Below are 24937 nucleotides of genomic sequence, written 5' to 3'. Positions count from 1 at the left end.
AACACTTGGAGAACAAGTTGTGAATCTGCGTCATGAGGTCTCTGAGCAAAAATAACGATTATTTGCAAAACCAACATTGAGCTGCCCAGCCTAAACTCCTCTTTTGGCCTTGGACACATCTCCCAAGAACTCAGCTTCCCAGGCTTGTGGGCTGTGGTTGGTTTGAAGTGGGTTTGTGCAGAGTCAGAAGTATACGACAGCACTAACCCTTTTTTGCAGGGTTTCAAAGGGGACTCCCCAGGCTGCATATCAAAGGGGTGTTTCTAAGGTAAAGTCTGTTTTTTGAGCACTGGTCAGGATTTTCAAAGAAGCCTAAGGGAGCTGGGTGCCTAAACTGACACAGCACAGACACCTGCATGAAGGAATTGCTCCATGCTATTCCCTATGGCACGTGGAGTCTGTGATAAACACCCCCTTCCCAAAATAAATTTAACTCATGGCTTTCTGAATCAGGCTGATGGCATAGCTTTAGTCTTTCACGTACTTTCTTGATTTTCTGGAGGATCCAGGGACGTGGTAACCTGGTTTGCATTTGTACTTGCAGAATGAGCCCACTTTGTGCTTGTCTTCTCGGCAGCGAGTGGTCTGGAGATCCGCATTGGGGACGACGGAGGGTGCTCGACACATCAGCTCACACAGGGCCTCAGGAAAGGACCACAGCCCATCCTCCATGCAGGTCAAGTTGCTGTTGTTTCCTGAGAAGAACAGTGAGCGACGTCCAGCAGGACTATTTTCTTTTGAAATGTCATTACACCCATAATGCATCAAAAGCCCCCTCAGCCGATTTGACAAATCCAACTGCACTGAACATTCACATGTCCTGTGTGTTCTCTCGCTCTAGATGATGTCATTAAATCATTAAGAACTCTGCTTTCAGGTGACAGGCAGGCAGTGCTTATTTCAGGAAATGCTATAGCATAGGGGAAGCCACACAGGCTTTGTCATCTTTTGTATTTCTCTTCCTTATTTTGTTCCTCTCTGAAAGGAAACTTGTTTCATACACCAACCCCCTCCTCTCCAAAGCCATGGCTTTAACAGAGGGTTTGGTGCCATCACATTCTTCATTCTGCTTCTGTGTTATATCTTTTTCCTGAATCTGTCCCTTTTATTTCAATTTGGAGCCTTTTGGAGCAGCATCTGTTAGTATTAGAGTCACTACTCCAACACAATGAGGAGCCATTCTCAGCTGGGGACTCTCAGTCCTTGGGGACTACTGTGATAAATACGATTCATAATACTCATTAGAGACTCATTTTCCTCAGGAAGCTTTCTTGGCCAACACCTCAAAGGTAAAAGGTACAATAGATCTATTTGCCTCTGCTATGACCTACTTGACTTCAGAAGGTTAAGCTAAAAGTAGCCCAGTCTCAGTGTATTTTACATTCTTTGTTATTTTATACCATATGTTGAAAAGGAATAAGCTTTTCCTAAGAAACAAAGCACAGCTATGAGCCACTAACCCTTCAAAAATCCCTAATACTCCATTGAAATCCCCGAGCATTGCTGCAGGAACTCTTCTCAACCCACAAGACATATTTTCAACAGTGAGCCAACTTCGGAGTTATCCGAAATAATACTGACAAACTGCTAACCCCAGAGCAATGCCATCTCTCTGCGAGGGGAGGAAGAGAGCCCGAGCATGAGGCTGGAATTCAAAGAAGAAAACAAAAGGCTCTGGAGGGCTCAGGAAGGTATGTGGAGGAGCCCTCCTGCCCTGCCCTCAAAGATAAGAGAAGCCGCATTAAATCAGCCCTGGATTTCTCTCTCCCCTCCCCAACTGCAGATGATTGCAGAGGTATTTTGTGCAGAAGGGAGTTCTTTTCTGGAGCACCAGCATGTTCCTCTGCTCTGACTCATGCAGCAGCTCCCAGCCCAGCCGTGGTGATATCATACTTGCCACTGCAAAGCGATAAGCTGTGACATTACCAACAGTGGCTGTCATGACGTCAGTGATTGAATTAGGCATGAGTCACTCGAGCGCTGTTCTCCAGAAGCTTAGTGGCAACATTATTAGTCATCAGTGACGGCTCTACACCGAACAGTGCCTTTACCTCACAGCTCACAGCGCTTCTGGACAAAAGTGAAGTGATGCTACACACCAGAGGTGCAGCCCCTGACCTGGGGTTGGTTGTCATCCCTCCAGCTACCCCGGAGTCATCAGCTCTTGTTGGTCATGATGAGTATAATTATTTTCACTGCCCGCTCAAAAAAATTTGAAGCACTTTAAATGATAAAATAGCTTTTGTTGAAGATGGCCCTCTGAGTGTATAAACAGAAAAAGGGAGGTTTTTGTTAAAAAGTAGTCTTAATTTTCTCTTAACTACCCTTTGAGTACTCATAACTTTGACTGTGTGTTGGCTGCTGTGGCTATCTTCCATCAGAGTTAAAAAGAACTAAGCAATTTCCTTATATATGAAGAAATCAACATAGCCTTTCCCTGAAATGAAGAACACTTCCCATGCCTTCCCTTTTGGGGTTTGCAATGAATCCCAGCAGAAAAGGAGAAACCACAGGTACAAAAAAATCGTATGCAGTGTTTGTATCTGAGTTGACAACAGCAGTTAAGTTTACTCCACTGGAAGATGGACAAGTTAATTTGGGTCCAATGTTCCTTCAAATTAACAATGGTATCTTTTCTTGCTTCCTGAGGCCCAGATCAAAGAGGGAAATGTGCCAGCGAGCAGAAGAGTTGATGGTGCGGAGAAGAGGATGCAGATGTTAGCAGAAAAGTAGCAGGGAAGAAGGTAGATGCGGAAAGGAAAGAGGGCAGAAAGCTATATTCTTTCTAGGGGAAAAAATTAAAGAAAAAAGGAAAAAGTAAAGAGTCCCAAACAAGAAGAGGAGAGGAAGGTCAGAGTAGAGCAAGGTGAGCGTGGAAAAGGAGAAGGGTGATGGTGGATTACAAAAAGCAGTGACGGGGGTCTGTGCCACTGGGGCGTGGGGCTTTTCATTCTTCTTTTGCCTTTCCAAATACATGGAGGAGGCATAGAAGGGAGACAGACAGTGGAAACAGACAAAGCATGGGAAAGAAGATGAGAGAGTTCAATCTGATTTATCCCCATGACTTTTCCATGTTTTGGTTGTATGGAAGCAATATTCCCTGTCATTACTGCCTGGCCAGCCACGATCAAGGAAAGGTCAAAGTAAGGTAATAGAGAGATGCAAAGGAACTTAACTTCTAATACAAATAAACCTTCCGTAGAGTCCCATAATTCTTCCTACTTAAAATATCCTGAATAATTCTAAACCAACAGCAACAGCAACATGTATTCCTAGGAGCAGTCTGTGTTAGCTGTTTCTCTCAGGTCGCTGCACAGACACCCCCAATACCTTTCAGAAGAGCAGGAGGTCGGCACGTGAAGGAGCATTTCTTGCCAAAGGTGGTCCCCTCACTGCAGTTGAAGGTGGCTGGGTAGACATGGTACTGGTCTGGGACACCACAGTCCACGGGCTCACAGGTCACCTGCTTGTTCCACTTCCCATCCATGCAAGTCATGGTGACACTGGACTCCATCTGGAAAAAGACACACGGCTACAGCCACCACAGCCAGCAAGGGACAGATCAAAACCATTTCAAGCCTACTAATAGCCATTATTTTGGCTCACAAGTTAAGCAAAGCCATGTCTTGGTCCCTACCATCATCACTTGGACAGCAGCTACCAAACCCACCAAGGCTCATAACAGAGAAACAGGATTTTCTGGCCGCCCCCCCCCCCCCCGGGGGGGGCACCAAAGCACTTCCATAGAAAGACTGGAGCTCTACAAATAATCCAAACTCTTGTCTGGCCTCCTGAGACAAGCAGGGAAGCTGCTGCTCTGCCCTGCCATTGGAAAGGAGCACAAGCCTGAGCTGTTTGGAGCTGACAGCTGTCCCCCATCCCTGTCACCTTTGCGGTGACACAGCCACTCCAAGGGGATCCCCCTGTGCTTCCGAGTAGTCAAACTCACTCTTGGGTTTGAAGTAAAAGCCAAGCTGACATGAAGCCATTTGGGACTCTCATCCACGGCTCTCCCGAGAGGTGTCAGTCACCCTTGAATGGGGATCCCAGGGGAAGGGCTTTGGGCCACATCAACCTTGTGTGCAGACACTGACAGCTGCTGTTGTGGCTTCTGTCAGAGTGCCCCAAGGCTCCACACAGAATCAAGGCCCTGCTGTCCTGACACCATGGACATGAATGCCTGAGAGACAGACCTTCTCCAGGAGGAGTTTGCTATGGACAGACCCAAGAGCATCCTGCCCATAACTGGCACCTGGAACTTGAGAGGTTGTACACAGAACCAGTGCCCGTGCTCTGACTTCCCCAAAGTCACTGTACCATCACAGCAACACAGAAGCTACACTTCTATGGATCTGAGGAATAATCCAAACTGCACAGCACACTGGGATCCTGGAGTGCTAGGGGCAAAGGAGAGAAATGGGGGGAGGTAAAGGAGCCACCCATCCAAAGCTCAGATGAATTTACTGGGCAAATGAGGGACAAACAGATGTTGGCAAAGAGAACTGAGTAAACAACATATCCACTTTCTAATTAAAAATGGAAAATTATTGAAGACTAGAAGTGAAGAATTTAACTCTTGCCTCCACACCAGAATAAAGAGAGGGACAGAGGTTAAGAAATGTGAGAAACCCAAACGTGAGAAGGGGAAGATACTGGTGAGGAATCTGACCAAGCCTTACAGCAGCACTCCTCTGCCTCCAGGGAGTATTTTATTCAGGGCTGGTATGCTCACAGGAGATTTGCACCGCCGGCCATTGATCTGGGTTTATAAAAGGAAGGGGAATTTTTCTAGCACACATCAAAGAGACCTGGATTCCCTTTTTGCAAAAACACCCTAATGGTTTCAACAGAAGTTCAGACCTGTCTCCCTTTGATATATGGTTGCATTCAGAATGGAAAAAGCAGTCCCAGAGCTGAGAAACTGGACACTTCCCAAGTGGGCACAAAACCCCTTTTCTAGACTGGAGTTTATTTAAACAGGGAGCATTGCTGATGGAAAAAAATGCCTTTTCTACAAACTCAGAGTAGCACATTCTGGGATACTCAGAGCCATCAGGTGAAGTGACACTGTGTGTTCTCATTCCCAACCATTTCACTCCCCAGTGGCTGTTAATTCTGCCTTTGTTGTTTATCAGAATACCTGTATTATTAAAAATTGTATACGAACTGCAGGCAGTTGATGTCCTGAAGGTGCTTCCAGGGGGTTGCAGTGTGATGGCCACAGGAGAAGGGATAATACAGCACATTCCCATGTCTTGCAAACCATCAGCACTCCAGGATGAGCTGCTCCATTTCCCTTTAACAGATGCTATCATCAAATAACACAGCAGCACCATGGCTGCTGGAACTTAAAACATAAACCCAAGCTATTGATGTCAATAAAATCAAGCTAATGATGTCAGGGGCTATCCAAATGTTATGGAAAAGAAATAGGTCTTGCATAGTTTCATGTTGGATACTGGATCCATGCTGAACATAGAGAGGCTCTATCAATAAGAGATTCAGCTCCAGGAATACAGTTATTGGTGTTGCTGTGATTCTGAGTTTAGGAATAAATGAGTGTTCCTACTAGCTGATGCTGGCTGCTGAGACACAGTGTGGTGCACGAGGAAGCTTCTCTAATGAGAAACTGACCGGTTGCACATCAGATGTACCTCTGCAGAACACCAAATAAACAGTGCAAACTCAGAAACCTGAATATAACAGAAAAATTTAAACAGGAGCAATATCTGTGTGTGACAGCCACACCGTACAAAAGGAATGTTTTGCCCAAGCTACCACTTGTGAGAGTATTTCAGCTGCAGCCGTGGCCTTTGCTAGCAGGAAGCTCTGGGACACCAGAACCTGCTGGAAATGCCACGGGCCTGGGATCCCCTCTCTTTGGAAGAGATCCCTCTCTACAGCTGTACTCCCACTGCCCTTTGTCTGTGCCCCTGTTCTAGACCTTGATGTGAAAAAGTTAGTAATTAGTGTCTCCACATTTTCATCTCTGGGTTTTTCCCCATGGTACCTTCCCCACAAAAACCCCAACCTAACCTGTAAGAGTCCTCTCAGACCCCTATGGCTCTTCCTCTTCCTGGCACACTGGGAAGGACATTCCCAAGCAGAGAAGCTGTGCCCATGAGGGTAAGACCCTGGCTTCTCAGCTTTTCCCAGTAATTTGTTCCATGTTTGGCATGATGGAAGCTGAGGTTTTCAAGGTCAGACATAATAATGGCACATTTTAGAGCATGTCTATCATGTCATCACTTCAAGCAACAGGAGCACATGTAATTCTGCAGCAGGACACAGCAGAGAGCATTCCCTGCAATGGAAACAAAGGCCAGCGGCTCTGATTGGAAGTACAGAGGACAAACTTATCATGGAAATCACCGCTGATGGCACCCACCAGCTTTTGGCTTTCCCCTCTTGCAGCGTCACACCTGAGGGTGTGTCACTGCACTGCCCAGGGACAGCACCCCGGCTGCTGAGCAGGATCCTGTCCCTCCCCAGCTCCATGCCACACCATGGGGGTATTTCTGATGGGCTCAGCCCTTGGATCTGGCACTGGGTCTTAGTGGCAGCATCTGCCTCTCCCTTTGCAGCTCTCCCACCCGGAGCTGAGCAGGCACGTGCCTGTTTAGCCTGTCTGATCTGACAAGGTCACCCAGCTCACAGCAGCCCACATGAAGCACTTGGCTTTCTCATCTGGTTTATTAGCTGTCACTTTGGGCACTTTGTGCTGCTTTGACTGGCATCACAGCAACTGCTTCCCTTCACGTCCTGCCTTCCAAAGGAGGCTTATGCAAGGAGGGATGGTGGGCAAGGAGGAAAGAGCAGGGAGAGGAAAGGGGCTTCCAAAGATACAGTGTGCATTGCAGTGAAGAGGATGCAAACTTAAACAAAGCTGGTGCCAGAAAGATTTGTTTCTCGGGACTTTTAACAGCCTGGGAGAATTCATGTCTCCTTCCTGCTGCCCAAGATCCCAGCCGGCTCCTTCTTCAAGCGATGCTTCACGTGTGAAGTTTCCTCTCCTTAAAAATGAACAGCTGTGCCCTCCCCTCTAAGTATTCTTCCACTTCTGCCCACTACTGTGCCTCTAATTGAACCCACATGAGCCGTGCTTTCTTTTCCTGGCATGATTGATGATGCCTTTGCACAACATTAGGGAGCTGCTGGGTTTTAAATAACACCTCTTGACCAGAGCAGCAGTGGTGGTAGCTTCAAGGAGAGATGACAACAAGTAACTGAATGAGCGGGGCTTTCAGTGAAGGACAAGGGGGAGGAAAGCAGTGAAAGACAAAGGGGGGAAAGAGGGAGAAGACAAGGAAGAGCGATGGAATTGCCGGGGGGGTGGGAAGAAATCAGGGAGGGAGAATGAAAACATCCCCAATATCTTCTTTGTGAGAAAGATACATGAAGGATTTTGCTCCATCGCTATGCAAACCCCTTTGTTGTTGTTGTTGTTGTTGAAGTCCCTAAATGAGGATGAGAGAGAGCCCAAGAGTTTGAAAACAGCTCAGCTTTCTTTTTCCTTTCAAGCAACAAACAGTTTCTGCTGCACAGAGTGCTGACGGGTTTCAGGGTTTGGTGATTTTACGGGGTTTTAACAGAATTTGGGAATGGGAGCTTCTCAGAGAAGGAATGAATGAATGTTTTGCCTCAAGACTGATTAAAATGGTGGCTTCAGAAGACACAGAGACCAGAAAGTGCAGAAACTGTTAAGAAGATTTTCAAAGACCCTTTAGATGTAAAAGATTGATTTGAAATGTGACTTGTGCCCCTACATCACCGAGGTGCTTTTGAAAATTTCGCTTTTAATTCTCTCTTTGCCCTTTTTTTCTGCCTTTCAATGAAATAGGGATGACAAATGTGGTTCAGATGCTAAACCAGGGTGTTTCCACTGGTCTCTGAATCACCTTCACCAGCATGCAGCGGCTGTGGGCCACTGATGGTTAGTCTGCTCTTTGAGATGTTGCTCCTCAGCTCAGTCTCCTTCCTACCCAAGAGTGTGAAACACCAACATGTGCAAAGCTACTTCCTTCTCCTCTTCCTCAGGCAGCCCCACACACTGACAGTTAAATGAGAAAAAAAGTATCTCTAGACCCTCAAATTGGTCAAACAAGTGAAATAACCAACGAAATGACAAGAGTGAAACAAGGAATAGCTTCATGCAAGGTTCCCCAGCCATGAGAGAAAGTCCCTCTGACCATGGACAACAATCCACATGCCCTTTCTCACCCCCAAATGCTTGTGACTGGAAGAGAAGCTGAAGCTGGGAAGCAATTATGGAAGGAGCACAATGCCTTTTGACATGAGAAATCCAGACCATGCATTCTGGACTTTCTCAGATAATTCATTTCTTGCCTACACGTTCCACAAGTTCTAGTTAGAAGCACCTGACACAAAGAAATAAAACAAGATGATAGTAAAAGAAACAGTCTGTTCCTTTTCAGCAAATCTCTGAAGCCCACTAATAGAACTTTTAAAGCATGTGCTTAATGTGCTTAGCTGGTCATGTGTATCTTTCAGATGCTCCACTCCTTCCCTGATTTGAACAGTGAATGCACAGCACTGAGCAAAACAAAGCCATTGGCCTCAGGGGGTTTTATTGGTGGAAAAAGACAACGAAGTGCAATAGCAGAGCAGGGTGAGAGGAAGCGTGTTGTAATAGGCAGTGAATCACGTTAGCGAGGGGTGCTAAAATCCTCTGCTCCTGTCATATGAGTCTGATGAAGACTCTGAAACCAAACTTCTCCCAGCAAAACCATGCCCAGCTGGCCGAGCCTCTCCGAAAGGTAATGCTTGCATTTAAATAACACAGGGCTGGTGAAGCATGCTCAGGCTGTTTTATTTGGTTTGTGATCCCTGCGTGCTCCATGTACCCCATGTACAGATCCCTTCCAACAATTTCCTGGTTCAGCCATTCAGGCTCATTTTGAGAACTTGTTTTCTGTTCTGTAAAAATACTCAGCTGGAGCTGGGGTTCTGGTGCTGATGCCAATTAGGATGGAAGAGGCCCAGCTCGCGGGGTCCTGTATTTGTTTTGTAATTGAGTTGAAAGGGCTGACTCATTCCCCTCCACTCTGTCTCCCCCCTCTGCGAGCTTATGAAGAACACAGTATTTCACAAGTACAGACAGGCTGCTGAGTGCGGCTGCCCCAGCCCCCGGCCCAGATGTGAGAGCTGCCCCAGATGTGACTGCTGCCCCCACAACCAGTGAGAGAAGGTGCTGATGGGGGAAACCACCCCCATGTCACACTCAGAGGATGTGGCAGCGTGAGATATGAGGGTACAAAGTGGGGTGTCAGCCCTGCATCCCCCCATCCCCAGCATCCTGCTCCCAGGGCCTTGCTGCATGTGCACCTCATCCACCTTCCCCAGCACAAAGGACCTGCATTTTTTTTTGATGTTTGAACAAATTTATAGTTTTCCTCAATACCCCCCTCACTGCATGAAGACATGCTGGTTTTGTAGGACTGGATTATTAAGGCATGGATTAGAGAGGATGGGGAGCACTTCCTGCCCTGCTGGGGGAGGTTTTTGGTGATTTGTCTGGAAGCAAAAAGGTTCGGGGGTTTCTTCTGTCCCCTCCATGCTGTACACGTCAAGGAGTGGTTGGGACCAGATGGACTGAAACACTGCAAAGGAGTTAAGACATTGTTAGCCTCAATCCGAGGACTAAAAATGCGGTATTTTGCCGAGAAATTGTTGTGCAAAAACACAAGCACCCTACTCCCAAAACACCAACCCCACTGTTCGCCTAAGTAAAGCCAGTGAGATCAAAGAAGGACTGAACACAAACTTTTTGGTTTGAAAATTTCTAAATTTGGAGAACATCTGAGCTTTGCTCATTGCCAGTAACTCTTCCTACAGAGTCAAAGGGCTCCTGTTCTCACGACAAGCATTTGGATAAGACCTTGTCCCAAGGCTGGGCTGAGATTTTAGGGTCTAGCCTGAGTTACTTCTCAATTTCTCCACAGTTGTTTGCTCATCCTGGTCTTGTGCATCACGAAAAAACCCCCAGCAGGACAAACCTGGCTCTTGACGAGATCATCATCTCTGTGGATTTGCAGGATGTAGCCGGTCCTGCAGCTCACGTTGCACTGGGCGCCGTTGTCCCAGCCGGTGCCGCCGGTGCAGTTCAGCACTGCGTTCTCAATCTCCAGCCTCTGGCAGTCGGTGGCTTTGCAGGAGTAGTGGACACAGCTGGGAGGGAGACAAGGAGTAGTGGTGTTATTTGTTATTTGATTATTTCAATCCATTCCACAAGTGCAGTGTCTGACTGACAGACTCTTTGTTCAGAGAGTTCTGAACCCAGCTCAGGAAAGGGCTCCACAGCCTCTTGGTGCATGTCCTGAGGGACAGAGGCAGTGGGCACAGCAGTGACAATGACAGCAAATTACAGGTTTTCTAGCAAAAGGGAGGAGCCTGGCAATTCTGCAGAAGCATCTTCTGTTCTGCAATATTCAACTGCACTGTGACCTCCCTACTTCTGTATTAATGTCCATTTATCCATCCATCCATCCATCCATCCATCCAGCCCTCCTGTGAAAGCACTCTCCCTCCAAGAGCAGTCCTTATGCCCCATCCAATTTTAAATCTGCTGAATTCAGGAGGGCTGATATTGGCAGTGATAAGTGTGCACACTTGAGGAGGGGTTTCTGAGATAGACACTCTTATCTTTGAGCAGCTCGATTGAAATCATCACATTCATTTTATTCCACTTCACAAGGAACACCAAACATCAGCAGTGTAGCTGTGTCGATAAGCTCTTATCAAGCTCAGCAGAATGCTGTCGTTTCAGATCTCTCCAGTTGCTGTCCTGCCATCCATAAAATCTTTCCCCCAAGGAAACTGTCTGTTCTCCCTCTGGAAAACTATTGTAACATTTAGCACAACTTGCTAAAAGAGATTTTTGTTTAATTTTTATTTACACGGAGATGTCTGGTTGACACAAAATCTTTCACCATCTCTGATGACCTGAGTCAAACATTACAGCACATGTTCAAATGTCAGTCCCTCAACAAAACAGCAGTGAAAATGTTGAGGGTCTTAAAGCATGAGGGAAAATTTAGACTAGAGTGAAGGAAGAAATATTTTCACAATGAGGCTGGTAAAGCACTGGCACAGGTTGCCCAGAGAAACTGCGGATGCTCCATCCCTGGAAAAATTCATGGCCAGGTTGAACAGGACTCTGAGCAACCAGATCTAGTTAAAAATGTCCTTGTTTACTGCAGATGACCTTTAAAGATCCCTTCAATCCAAACCATTCCATGATTCTATGTGCAAAGGGTTTCTGGATTAGAGACGAAATTTCTGGGATAAGGACCTCTACAAGGTGATATGTCTCTGCTGAAGTTGAAAAGAATTTAATTTTAATACAGTTAAATTAGTTCTCAGGAGGGGAAACATTGACTTATTTCACCACATTCTTGGGTAGGGAAGAGCCTGAAACAGAAAAGTATAGAAAGAAGAGAGAGCAATGTATCAAACACATATTGTGAAATGGATTACAAGCAAGCTATTCCTGTCTCCTAGAAAAAGGGTTAACAGCCACCAAAGCCCTGTTCAGCTTAGTAAGCCCTGACTTAGCATGTACGTGGTGCTTTGCTGTGTTCAAAGCACAATGCAGACATTATCTAATTAATTTTCATGACACCCCTGCGAGACACCTGGGCTGGTATTGTTATCCCCATGTTACTGACAGAGAAGCACATCTGCACATGTTTCTACTGAGCTCTAGACCAGATTAAATGACAGTATTTATGTACCTGCACAACTCATTTCTCTGTCCCAGACTAGTGCTATATGGGAAGTGCCCGCTGCTTGTAATTTAAGGTTGCTTGTTCAGTGTTGGCCCTTCCCGGGAGTGTGATGAGCCATAAACAATTTCTACATTCAGAAATATCTTATTTCCTCATGGTGCACAAAGCATCGCTGCTGACAGGGCTGAGGAAGGAGAATTCCACCTCTGTGTTGGCCAACTCCACACCCTCGTATGCAACCCCTGTCTATCAGCACGACTGTGATGCTCATCACTTCTGCAGAATGGATGCTCCCCTGCTAGAGCTGGCCTATCCAGGGTGATCCTGCTTTCAGGAGGATCCCCAACCACTGACCACGGATTTCACATGTTTTCCAGTCACTGCAACTCACAGCCTGGCGTACAGATTTAAACTGCCATGGGTTTCACTCCGTTACGATCGATAAGCTTGTGGATGGAGCAGCAGAAGAACAAGGGAGCAGCACATCCTTGTGCCCAGGTGGTCATCACTGAGGAGAAACGAGGTGAGAAGAACAGCCAGGTGCTATTGCCTTGCAAACACCCAACACAAATCACGCAGGGGTGTGAGCCACAAGCTTTACACACCCCTTTAGGCACCACGAGCCTCACACCCTGCAGCTCCCTGAGCAGAGCAGGGCCTTACCAACCTCTTCCTAACCCTACCAACCTCATGGCATTGCTGCTTTAGTAAATCCTCAGCTGACATCAGCAAAAATATCTGAAGCTGGATGTTGACAGAGAGTGTAAATGATGAATGATGCTGTGTGGAACCCTCTGTGTTCCATGTCCCATGAGGGCCAGCTCTCACTTTGCTCCCCTCCATTTCCCAGCTGGTGAGGCTGCAGCACGAGTGCCTCCTGTGCCAGGGCTGCAGTGCTGAGGAAGCTGACTCACTGGGGAAAAAAGGGAGCACTACTGCCAAGCCACTCTCGGAAGCACGTACTGCAAACCTCGACTGCCCGCTGCAAAACTGCCTCAACATCTGAAAACCTTCTTCCACGAAAGTTGGAAAAATAAAATAATAGCAGACTTATTTAATCTAATACTTATGTGAATTAATGTAGCACTGAATTCAGCCTTGAATGGCTTCAGAGGGAAGGATGAGCCCAAGAAAACCCTTGCAATCTGCACAGAGGGAAATCTGAAGCAACGTCACCGCAGTCAGTGGCATCGCTTTTCATTTCCATCAATGTAAAGGAGAAAAAGAATCCGGTTTCTGGAGTTCAGATCAGGACACCAGATGCGCAAGCCTGGGCTTAGAAGTCCTACAGAACTGAAACGCCACAGACAAAAGCATTAAGAAACACTTATTGTGATGTTCTTCTTTCTGTTTACAAGTCCCCTTGTGGTCTTCTGAAATGGCCAGGGAACATTTTTAGCCACCCCCTCCAGGCTCCAGATTATGCCTTGGTTAGCAGATCATCTGGGCAGCTCTCTCTGTCTGTAACTCTATATGAATGACTTCAGTGACAAACAATACAACCATTCACTTTTTGTAAGAAAACAACCACTGCCACCAAATGTTTCTAATTTAAATATTTCTGGTTCTCTAGCTACTGGTTCCAATTTGGTATCAGCTACTGTCAGCCATAAATCCCAATGAATTTTGAAGTCACGATCCTGAATTGAGCTCTGCAAATGCAGAATTAAGATGGAGAAATTAGTATCTCCAAGTAGGAAGTTTAGACAAAGAACCCATCACATCCATTTGTGGATTACAGAAGCTCTTGCATGGGTACTGCCATTTAGCAGTGGTCAATCATCACATGTTCCAGAAAATGTGCATTCCTCAGGAAAGAAGCAGTATGACAGCATCTGAGAATGAAATCACTTCGGCTTTAACTCATGTTGATTCCTGGCATAGGACAGTTTATCCCATTTTCTTGCAGTCAAAATCACGTGACTTCATCAAAACTGCCTATTTCAAATCATCCCTGGTCTATCCTAACTCCCAAAAGTCCTTATCAAAGTATGAAGTGGTCTGGAGCAAAGCTACACCGGGGACCCAAGGACCACTCTGATGATTTACTTTATCAAGTGTCCGTGCCTGGGACATTCCCTGACCAGTGTTTATTTTACTAGGTCCCCATCAGGATTCACTTGCTCCTTTTCTTGCCCTGGCAGTGTACAATTTCCTAAAACAACATCTTCAGGCCAAGGTGAGTGCAAGGAACAGTGGATTTCTTGCACACATTCCATTGCATGTTCAAAACAGATCAAGGCAGACTGTTTCAATGATGTAAAAAGCCCTGGACTGAGTCAGCTTCACATGTAGGCTGAAGTTCTGAGCCAGTTCTTACTTTATTCAAATCCATTCTGCCCATCCCTAATCTAAATGAGCTCAGTCATTGGGCTCTAAATTTGTATTTCGCTGTGCCAATATTGGCCCCAATTCAGAAAGGCACTTAAATATGTGCTTAACTTCAAAAGCACAGTTAAGTCCCACTGATAGATTTGACTACAGGGGGATGTAAGCAAATAGCTCAGGGCTTTGCTAAATTGGGGCCTTAGTGACACAATCCTAGAAACATTTGTATTTTAACATGTTTATAGAAAATTATAACAATTAAGTGGAGCTCTTCCTTCCTCACATAAAAACAATCCAGGACTTCCTCTTTCAAAAAGCTTACAGCAGCCAAACTTTCTTTTCCTAACCCTGAGGTCAAGCACTTTTCCAATAACTCATCTTAACATGGTGCCTTAATTATTTGTTTCCTTCGTGATGGCTCTGACACATATCTAAGCTCAGGTGAGCCTAAAAGCTCATAGTGGGCACTTTTTAGGAGAAGAGCCACGACATTATCTCTTGGACACATGAAGAACTCCCTTTTCCACAGTCTGGGCCAGCTTGGGCTGCAGATCTGAAGGGCAATTTGGTTTTGTCCTATGCCACCATATACACAACTCACACATGTGTAAACTTCTGAGGGTTTTTCCAGCATATTTATCCTTACAATGGGTTTGCGTTCTCCTCTGTAGAGGTTATTCTAAAGGCAAGAGCAGGTTCTCTCTCTCTAACCCAAACATACATGCAGAAGCTGCTAGCCATATTCCTTGCTGTGGAAATTTAAAAAAAAAAATGAACTGAAAATGTGGCAATGAATTTGTCTCCTTCAGTCTTCAGCTAAAGCACATTGCCTCCTTGTATTAACACGGAACCTTGAATATCTCTCCAAATCCATGGGACTGGATGGGGACTGATGAACCTGTGCTGACTGGAAGAAGGATCAAGCCCTTTCTTAAAAAGGTATTTTCCTGCCAATCTGGTCCACGAGAGCGACCACATGAGCGATGTCACCTCAGTACTGCTGGGTTTGACTCTGACAGCGATCGCAGCAAACCCCTGCTTCAATCTGAAAGGGTCAGAATGAAGCTAAGCCCAGAGATTTACAGAAAATCCTTGCTCCAACCCAAGGTAAGCCCCAGGGAAAGGAGAGGCACGAGCCAGTGTGTCCCACTCACTGTCCCCACCACTGGCAGGGCAAATTCTCGTTGGGGTGGGCTCTGCCTCCAGCCTGCCTGCACCCCGAGGTGTGAGCTGCTCCTGCCAGGGGGGTCCATGTTGAACTGATAAAGCTCTCAAAGCCCCATCACCCTGCCAGCTTGGAAGTGGGACCGTGTCGCTGGGCGTCAGCAGCCCCACAGGTCTCCCTGCCAGAGTCTGTCCAGGCAAACAAAGAAAATGCATCGCCTTCCACTTTAATAAAAGCCAAATGATGCCGTTTGCCAATTACCAAAACAGGGTGAAGGTTAAAAACCCATTGAATTATAACACATGTCACGGACCAAAGCTTCTATGATTAACGGTTCTGTGAGAAATTCATTAATTTCACCCGAAGCAAGCTGACAGAGATTGTGCTTAATGACAGAATGCAGGGCAGGGGAAAGGCGGCCAAACGGGGAAAGAGAAAGCTGCATTAATTCACAACAAAAAGAGACGAGGAAACCCTTTTTTCCCCCTTATAAAAAGGAAAAAAAAAAATAACCAGAGTTGTAAAGAGCGGCTACATTTGTTCTGCTGCTGAAGATTTATCTTCATCATTTCTTGTTGGGGAAGCTGACAGCAGGAGAGAACAAGACAAAGAGAAGAGCTGGAGTGGGCTACGAATCCCTGGGGCTTGTTTGGGGCAGCAAAGGGTGCAGCTCAAAGGGAACCTCCCCACAGAGGCCAGAGGAGGTGATGGTGTGGTACCCAGGGGCCGGTCTTGGTCTACAGAGTCTAAGACCCGCATGTGCCCACTTATGGAGAGAGGAAAACCCAAAATCTCCCCTGCAGAAGCAAATTTGAAGCCATAGCAGTGAGGCTGTGGCAAGGTTTCACCAAAGAAAGCAAAAGAAAATCTTTTTGCTACACTCTTTAGAAAGCACAAGGTGGGGACAATGTGAGGCAAGGAGACTGGAGAGCTGTGGGCAGTCGGGGGGGACTTGTTTTCAGTATGAACACGGAGTAAATGGTGGATTAGATGGATGGAAGTCCTGAAACATGCAGTTCTGACTGCTGGACTGGGTGAATTGGGCTTTCCTGCCTCCTGCCTGCAGTTTCCAGCAGAGGAACAGTGGCACCAGGAGGGGTGGTGGAGGGGACAGGTCCGGTGACCATGACAGGGAAATGACACTGAGGAAGAGCAGCACTTCCCACAAACTGCTTTGCCAGGGATGGGTGACCTCCAGCTGACGTTTCCTACCCAGCAAAAAAGACAAAAACCTGATTTTTGAGGAACCACTGTCAAAGGCAGCCCCAGAACACCAGGCCTTCTTGCTGCTCGAGTGATTGCGGGGTGGGAAATTACACCTCTGCTTCTGCATGAGGCTACACAGGAAATAGTAAAAGTATAACAATTTGAGCTATAATGCACAAGAGAAGGACTAACCAGGCCACTATATCTGGCCTAAGGATGCAGTGTGAAAATGAAGAGCGTCATTTTTACAGCACATCTCCAGCAGTGAGGGAAACTTCTACTGAAAACAAAAAAAGAGTCTGTAGTCACTGGCAGCAGAAAAAACAACTGGAAGAATAAAACTGGAAAGGAGAGAGCAGGAATTTTCAAACTCTATATGTGTCTTCAGGAGGATGGAATGGATTTTCAAAACAACTCATGATGACTGAGGACAGCTACCTATAAAGTTCAATTGGACTTTTAAATTTAAGCCCATTTTTCTCTAAAATATTAGCTATAATACATATCTTAAGAAAGAAGAGTGAGTGCCTGTTTTATTTTCATTTATTAAGTTGTCACTGACCCACGGGAAGGATCCATTCACCCTCAAAATAAAAACCATGTTAACTTTTAAGGGACAATATATTTCCTTTCCCTCACAATTTTAAAATCTGCACCCTTGCCTAGAAATATCTGTATCTGGCTACAAATCCTCTCCAAGCAAAATAATTCTCCTTGAAAGAGGAAATAATACCTCTTGTAGAGAGAAGCCAAAAAGCAGGCAAAAATATCCGTGTTGACCTAAGGAAAATGAAAGCGGTATAATTGATGCTTACATGCAGGAAGGCAAGTTTCTTTAAAAATTAAATAAATACTTTAAAAATCACATTAGGCAAATGCAACCAGTGGGGAAAGGGGAGAAGGGAAAGATGGGCAATATGGAACTGGCACTCCAAGGGAGTCTGATGGGCAGACTATGAGCAGGGGAGGCAGAAAACACACATCCAGCCTCTGAGCTGGTTAAGAAGTAATTTTTAAAATCTATCTTTCTATGTTCTTCCTGGATTGGGTAAAATAACCAAGGAAAAACACAGCAGGTGACAGCAAAGGTGTCACCTATTTCCTGGCTGCACAACCTAATGCACAACTGTCTCCACATCTTGGGTACCTGAACTGTTTTTTGTACAGAAGGAAACAGATCTGGTCACCCCAAATGACCCCATCACAAGGCAAACCAGGGGCTGACTGTCCACTGTAGCACTGTCATCAGTGGAAAAAACTCCACTGATTTCAACTGCCTTTGGATCAGGGCTTTACTTCTGAGGGTTTCTAGTTCCCTGACAGACATGGGAAACTTTATGGTCAATCCAGTGTTGGAACCTGCAAGACCTAAACCATGACTTTGGCCGAGTGAGGCTCGGATGGGAGTTTGTGAGAGCAGGGGACTGAGAGGGCTCAGTGCATCCCGAAAACAAAACGATGCCAAAAAATCAAGAAGAAAAAGAAGAGGTAAAAGGCAGGTGATTCTTCCTCAAGGGATTTCTAAAGGTTGGGTTGCTGGGCTGCAGAGGCTCACTGAAGCTTTGCCTAAGGGGAGTGCATTTTTATTAAGGAAATAACTTTCTAAACACAGAGCACTTCTAATTCCATAAGTGAACAAATGGTTCAATTCCTACTGAAAACTTGAGAGGGCAGCGGAACGTGGCCCTGTGTCTCAGTCCTCCTGAGCTCTCTGATGTTTCTCACCATCTCCTGCCAGTGGGGCTTTCTCACTCTTTTTCTGTCCTGCTCCTGCGCTGGGTTTTGGCCACACTTCCACCACCAGACTTCTCATCTGAAACTTGATCCTGCTGTCTTTGGGCCTCTGAATTTATACAACCTATTGCACAGAATGATCAGACGCCTTGAATCTAGGTCAGAACACACTGACTGGATTGATTTAGCTATAGATATACTCCTTTTTTTTTACTTTATTTTCCCTTCCCTCTCCCCCTTCTCACCCTCCCGCCTTTCCTGGAATAAAAGCGGGTCCTAAAAACAAGCCAGAACATTATGAAAAAACCTGACAGCTTGCTTAGGAGGCTGAGCAGAGGTTTGCTGGGATATGCAACTTGTTTTACTATTGCTGCTGCTATGGTATGACAACTGCTCACAACTTTGAATTCACAAAGGAAGAAAAAAAATTATTCTTTCAGGGGTTTTGCTAAATTCTCTCCTCTTCTTTTCACTGCCTCGCTGAAAGGATCCATGAAGCTGCCGCACCAGAGGCCATAAAAGGTCACAATCTCTGTGGGATGCTGTAAAGCAGAGACTGAGAGGGGTTGGTGGTGATCTATTGATGTGTCTGTAATAACAACAAGAATAAAACGGTAGCTATAAACCTTTCATCCTGGGGGGTCCCACAGAGCTTTTCAGAATGGGGGCCGGATCCAGAGAGGTGCTGAGGGCCTCACCCAGCCATAAAAGCACAGCAGATGCTGATGGCCATGGCCCTGCAGCCCAGGGCTGAGCACCTGGCAGGATCCAGCCCCTCCAGGGCACAGGCACCACTCAGTGTCCGCGCGGTCCCTTCCGTGGGAGGTCCCTGCGGCACTGTGGCAGCACAAAGCGGTTCAGACTGAGCTGGTGTGTGAGTGGCGAACACGATGCCGGGCTGGGGAATGTGTGCGGAGTGAACTGGCCCCAACTCCAGGCTTGGCATAAAGGAGGGAGGAGAAAGGAAGAGGAAATAATTCACTAACAGCATCCCATGTGGGTTAAATGTCCCATCCATCCTGATCAATGAGAACACTGCCGGTTTTTTACCCGTGACACAAAGGGGTCAGCAGGGTTCAGCTGCTGTGCCCCTCCTGCCTCCTCCCCAGCCCTGGCTGGCGCTGGGGGTGGTGGGTGTGAGGCAGAGGGAAGCAGGGCTGACACGCTCACCTCTGCTCCGCAGGGCTGTAGGTCTGTCCTCGCTGGCAGCTGCTGATGGTGATGGGGTCGAAGTTGTGGAAGGAACGCAGGGCCACCCCAGAGATAGCCACAAACTGGGAGCTGAAGCTAATGAGGACAGCCTGGGTGTGATAAAAAGGGTGACTGAGGTCATGGATGACGGGGATAATCAGGGGATTGTTCCTGCAGCTCAGGACGTGGACACCTGCCAGAGGAGAGACAAGATCAGAGGAAGGGTCAGGCTTAACACAATTGCTTCCCAAAGCTGTGGGCACTTCAGAGGCATTTCACCCAGAGGAATGGCCTTATAGAGCTGAAAAGTTATGGTAAGCTGCCTGGAGGGCTTCCCAAATCGCTCAGGAGAGCTTAGCAGAGAAGCAGATCCCTCCAGACAGCTGAAGAAAGGCTGCCTTTCTCTCTGCGAGCACGGCAGGCCCTCGGAGCCGCTTCTTTAGACCACAGCCACATTTCTATTGTGCTCTGGTAAATCAGGAGCAACCAGCACGGGGGAAGTGGAGTCACACTATTGTAAAACAGGTCCTGGAGGACAGTTGGAGCCTTTATATGCAGCATCAAATGGGGCTGGCGGGCTGGGGGGCTTTGTGCACCAGGGCCGAGGCACCACTGGCTCGGTTGGAGCTGTGCATGTCATTAGCACTCAGTGTAAAACTTTATGGTATGAGTTTTCCACTAAATGTGCTCAGATTTGATATTTTCTTCAATAGTTTTGAGCCTTAGGGTATCTTGTTCTTTGCAAGAAAAGGCAGATTTGGACCTGGAGATAGAAATGGGGGTGATGAAGCCACTGAGGATTTTACAGGTGATCTCACTCAAGAAGAAAAGAATTGTGTTTTGGGGAAATAAAAGCATCTCAAGGTTGAGGGGCACAGAAACACCAGAGAGGCAGCAAAGAGACTTCTTAATCCCTTTTGTCCGTGGAGAAGGCACTCGGTGACAGCTGGGAAGAAATTCCCACCTTCAGGTAGAAGTAACCTGAATTCAAATGGGCCAAACCCATCTCAGGGGGAAGGCAGAGGACAGACAGCTGAGGGCTGCCCTCAAAATTCATTAATTGAGATTCATGGCCTGCTGGCTGCCTGCAAGGCTCTGCCTCCACAGCTCCATGGCATCACTCCGAGGATCAGCTTGGCTCCAGATACATTTGCTTCACTGGAGCTCCCCCAGCAATGGCTTTGGCCCAGGCCCCTTGGCTACCCTGATACTCTTACAAATTTGAAAACAAAATAAATTCTATTTGCATGTTTGACTGGCTCAGGGATTTCTGTTATTATTTTTTTTCCCCCAGTTCGGATTTCTTAACTCAAAAGGGAAGGAATAAAAAGGCTTTCATTTTTCTCCTTAGAAAGTGATTTCCTGTGAATTAAGACACGCTCTTTAAACATCTATCTCCCACCCTCTATAAAAAAATCTTCCTGTAATAAAAAAAAAAAAAAAAAAACAAAGCAAACCTCTTTTTGTTTTGGTCTTCACCTGACCCTGAAATAACCTCCCTGTCTACTTGCCTCCCACAGGTCTTTTGATATCAGCTCCTTGTGGAACGGTGCATGTTTCTCACTTACAAACAGGTGCAGTTAATACTCAAAATCCCGGGTTCCCAAATTCTTTGGAAGTTTCTGCCTTCTCTGATGGAAAGCCAAGAAAGACCTTATGGTATGAGGCTGTTTATTCACTTCTATTTCATTCCTTGCACTCAGGTGGTGCCCACAACAGAACAGACCCTCAGATGTGTGCTGCACTGCTGGTTATTTCTGACCCTGACCAGGAAAATGGGGGCTGGAGAGGTCAGGGTTATTTATTTAACTCCCCTACCTTAACCCATGAAGAAGGCACAGGTACCCATGGGGGCAGTCAGAGCTGTCCCAGGATCACCCCTGTTTCTGTCATTCTGCACCCATCTATTCAGCTCAGCAGCTGAACCCCGGTGTCTACGATGGCTCTGAACCAACAGCACTGAGGTTTTTGGGCACCCCAACCTCTCCATCTCCTACCAGGACTTAGAAGAAGCTTCACATTATTTTCTGGGCATCCACTGGCTCTGATCAAGGTGGGAAACTGCATGTCTGATTAAGCTTTAAATTATTGCTCCTTCCTTTTGGATGTACTTTAATTTGCCATGAACTCCTGCTTAAGGCTCATTGAGTGTCTCAGTCGGTCCTGCACCCAGTGCATGACAACATTTGCATCTCAGCTGCAGTTTCCAGCTTGCCACGGTGATAACTCAAACACATGAAACACAATATCCAGGGAAAGGACTTCATCTCACTGTCAGAACTCAGACAGAACAGCAGTGGGGAGCCCTGCCTGAGTGAGAAGTGCTGGGTAGCCCACCTATACCTCTCCTCTGCTCCAGGCAGCCTCTTCTGAAAGGCCAAAGGGGCTTTTCCATGATGAAAGCAGCATTTCAGCTGGGAGGACGTCCAGACATCAGGCTGAGCCATGCCAAACTCATGTTGCAACTTCATTGAAGATTTCAAAACCTAACCCTCAGTTTCCTCTTTGCTCCTCTTTCTTATCCTCTTTCTCTCCCAGTCTGTCTGTCCCTATAAAATGTCACATTAAGTATTGCTGGCATGCTCGTGTTTCCATCATTTATTTCTCAGAGGAATAGAGCTATGTGCCACTGTTTTGCAAAAGGAGGGTAAGATTAATCCAAGGGCTCTGGCAAACTGGGAGCCATCCTGACTCAACCTGCACAACTTGCTACAAATTTCAGTTTGTTCTTGGACAACAGACACCACACATATTTCCTTCGTTTTCCTCCACGCCCCACCAAATCCTGAATTATCCTGGATGCTCATCCAACACCTGTCACTCTGTGTGTGTCCCTTCTTGTCTCTAGTGGGAAGCTCCTTTGAGTTTCAGCTCATTAAAATTGAAACGTTCTGGTAAACCAGAAACCTGGGGGATGGGAGTTATGTCTCCTTAAAAACTGCTCTCAAGGTGATCTGGCCAGCTTTCTCCTCAGTGAAAAAAAGGCAGAGAGCATCTGGGAAGGGATTATGCAAGTCCTACCCTGACAAAGAGTTGGGAGCTAAGGAGAGCTCCTTGGTCCTGGAGCTTAAATGCAGCCTGAATCAATTCACCAGGCACAACTTCCCCAGTTTAGGGCCCTGTGCCAAGGGTAGAGACAAAACTGGTCTATCCTGGCACTTCAGCACAAGCACAGGTCCTGCCTCTGTCAGGCACATCTGCTTGATGCCATGCCAGGAGCCTGGCAGGGCCTTGGGGTTTGACCTTCACCACCTGAAATACTTCACCTGGGGAATGTTGGCCATTAAATGGCTCTGGAGACCTCCCTGCAAGCAGGACTAGAGATCACCCAGCACTCCCTGTGAAGCAGAAGCCTTTGCTGCAGCAGCTGGTGCAGGTCCCTCACTCCCTGCTCCCAGGGGTTCATCTGCAGCACCATCAGTGTCTCTCCAGGGCAGTGCTGGGTGTGAAGCATTGAGATAGTGCTGATTTTAGTGACTGAAGAGGAGCTAATCACCTCTGAACACACAGTGAACAGCTATGGAGAAACGTCTGTACAAAATAACACATCATTTCCCACAAACTCTAGTGAGGCTCAGGGCTTGGAGCATTGAACAAGCACCATTTTTTGGTCTAATTCTGAAAAAAACCAAGCAGGAATACTGGTGAAAGGGGGCATCACCAGATTAAGCAAGCAGTAAAGAGGGGGTTTAATGCAACACAGTCTTACCAAGATCGTGGCTCTGCTCTTTGGTGTCAAACAGCTGCACACCGATGGTCTCCTGCTTCTGGTCCAGGTAATAGGTCCCATCAGTGACCAAGTGAACAAGGACTGCTGCAGCCACCATAGGCTGGGAAAAATAAGCCTGGGAAAACACAAAGCCCACAAAGCCTGAGGTGGAAAACTGTGGTGGGCTTTAAAAAATCCCCAGGAGTCAGTTGAGGACTTTTAAAAGAAGAATTCCCATCCCAGGTCACACAGAAATCTTCTCTTCCAATCTCTCCTACACAAACTAGATAAGTCAAACAGCCCTGAAGCTGAACCCTCTCAGAAATTCAATAGCCTTGTCACACATGAGGGGACTTCACTACTGACTCTCTAGACAGTGCTTAAAGACATTGTTCTGCTCTTTTACTCTAAACATACTTCAGAAAAGAGCAGCTTGGCCCTGGGAAGGCTGGTCCATGATATTTTGATTGCTGGAGAAACTTTGAAGAGGCAGGAAAAGAGGAAACGTCTGAATGATGTGTGCACTTCCTACCTTCAGCCAGAAAACAGTCTGTGTCATGTGGGAGTACTGGAAGTTGGCCGTGCAGGGATACCAGGCATACTGGGAGACACCATCGTTCAAGTCGATCACCTTGGTTCGACACATCTGCAGCAGGAAAAAAAAAGAAACACCAAAACTGACATAGAGGACAGCAAGGAAGGATTCTGACTGCTTCAAGTGGGGAAACAATGTCCAGGTGCACTCCTAGGATAAAGCAATGCACAATAACGGCACTTCTAAATACCATGAGATTATTCAAAAGTTAAGTTTCCAGATCTTCTACCCCAGTAAGAAAAACTGAATCATGAAGAGGAGCTAAAGACTCACAGCAGTTGGATGGCAGCCAACAACCTCCTCTGAATTTGGTACCAGGTCTCTGACAGCATTTAGAACAACTTTGCTCCCACCCAAATGGACCAGGACTCTTCCCACCGGAGTCCAAGTGAGGATCACTTCTGAACACCCCAGCTCCCAGCACAGAGAGTCAGGAGGTGCCTCCACAGTGCTCCAGCACTGCCCTATTTAAACCTGATGTTCCTGTAACCCCAGGGAAGCCACAGCTGGCCCTGTAAACTAGGTGTAGCCAGGAAAGTCCTGCCTCTACAACCCAATTTAAGCAAACTGATTTCCTTTTTTACCAGCCAGTTCTGCAAGTGGAATCACCTACACCTGCAGCCTTTCCATGGCAGGCAGCAGTGAGATTGGAGGCAAACTGCTCTTTTCAGTAAAGTAGATGAATCCCAAGTCCTGCCACAGATGAAAAGCTAAAAGAAATGCCAGAATCTAAGTACCAGAGAGCCTTGCAGTGCCTTCAGTACGTCAGATGTGACAATGAAGCTGCAAGAAATGGTAGGATTTACCCTGAAAACACACTGCTCAGTGCAGCTGCTTCAAAAAAGAAGCATTCATGACCACAGCCTTTCACCTCCCCAGCAAAGAGAAAAAAGGAAATGTCCACCAAGGAAGAAGTTACTACTGCATTAGAAGGATACTTATAGCTGAGGCTCTGGAGCATCTGACAGGTACCTGCTGGATTCACAAGCCTTTGCTGAACTCACTGGCTGTCCTTACCATAGGAATAGAGGGAATTCCTTGGGCTGATGTGCTGTCAGTAAAGCCGTTCCCATCAGCAATCTGATTATTAAACCAAAAAGAAAACCCTGACATGAAACAAGAGAAATAACAAAGATGCTTTTGGCCACTCAAAATCCTATGCCCACTATAATTTTGCATGGAAATGCCCTCTTGGTCTCACCAGGCAAAGTCTGGGCACTGCAAAGAGAGCCTTGGATGCCTGGGAATGAGAAACCAGATTG

At 46.6% G+C, this 24937-nt stretch overlaps 1 protein-coding gene across 1 annotated transcript in view; it reads right to left on the bottom strand.

Moving 5' to 3' along the window:
- Positions 1 to 24937, bottom strand: part of PAPPA (pappalysin 1) — a 181232-nt gene that overhangs the window by 34534 nt on the left and 121761 nt on the right. Inside the window, exons 11-16 of the mRNA XM_042052475.1 lie at positions 23613 to 23726; positions 23081 to 23216; positions 19351 to 19564; positions 10017 to 10188; positions 3331 to 3514; positions 485 to 695 (exon numbers count right to left, since the gene is read on the bottom strand). Coding sequence (XP_041908409.1) covers positions 485 to 695; positions 3331 to 3514; positions 10017 to 10188; positions 19351 to 19564; positions 23081 to 23216; positions 23613 to 23726 — 1031 coding nt within the window. The remainder of the gene's footprint in view (positions 1 to 484; positions 696 to 3330; positions 3515 to 10016; positions 10189 to 19350; positions 19565 to 23080; positions 23217 to 23612; positions 23727 to 24937) is intronic.

This window comes from Corvus kubaryi, unplaced genomic scaffold (genome assembly GCF_017639235.1).
Source record: "Corvus kubaryi isolate FWS band 111438036 unplaced genomic scaffold, C.kubaryi_AGA036_p1.0 78, whole genome shotgun sequence".
NCBI lineage: Eukaryota > Metazoa > Chordata > Aves > Passeriformes > Corvidae > Corvus > Corvus kubaryi.
This window is presented reverse-complemented; position numbering and strand designations above follow the sequence as displayed.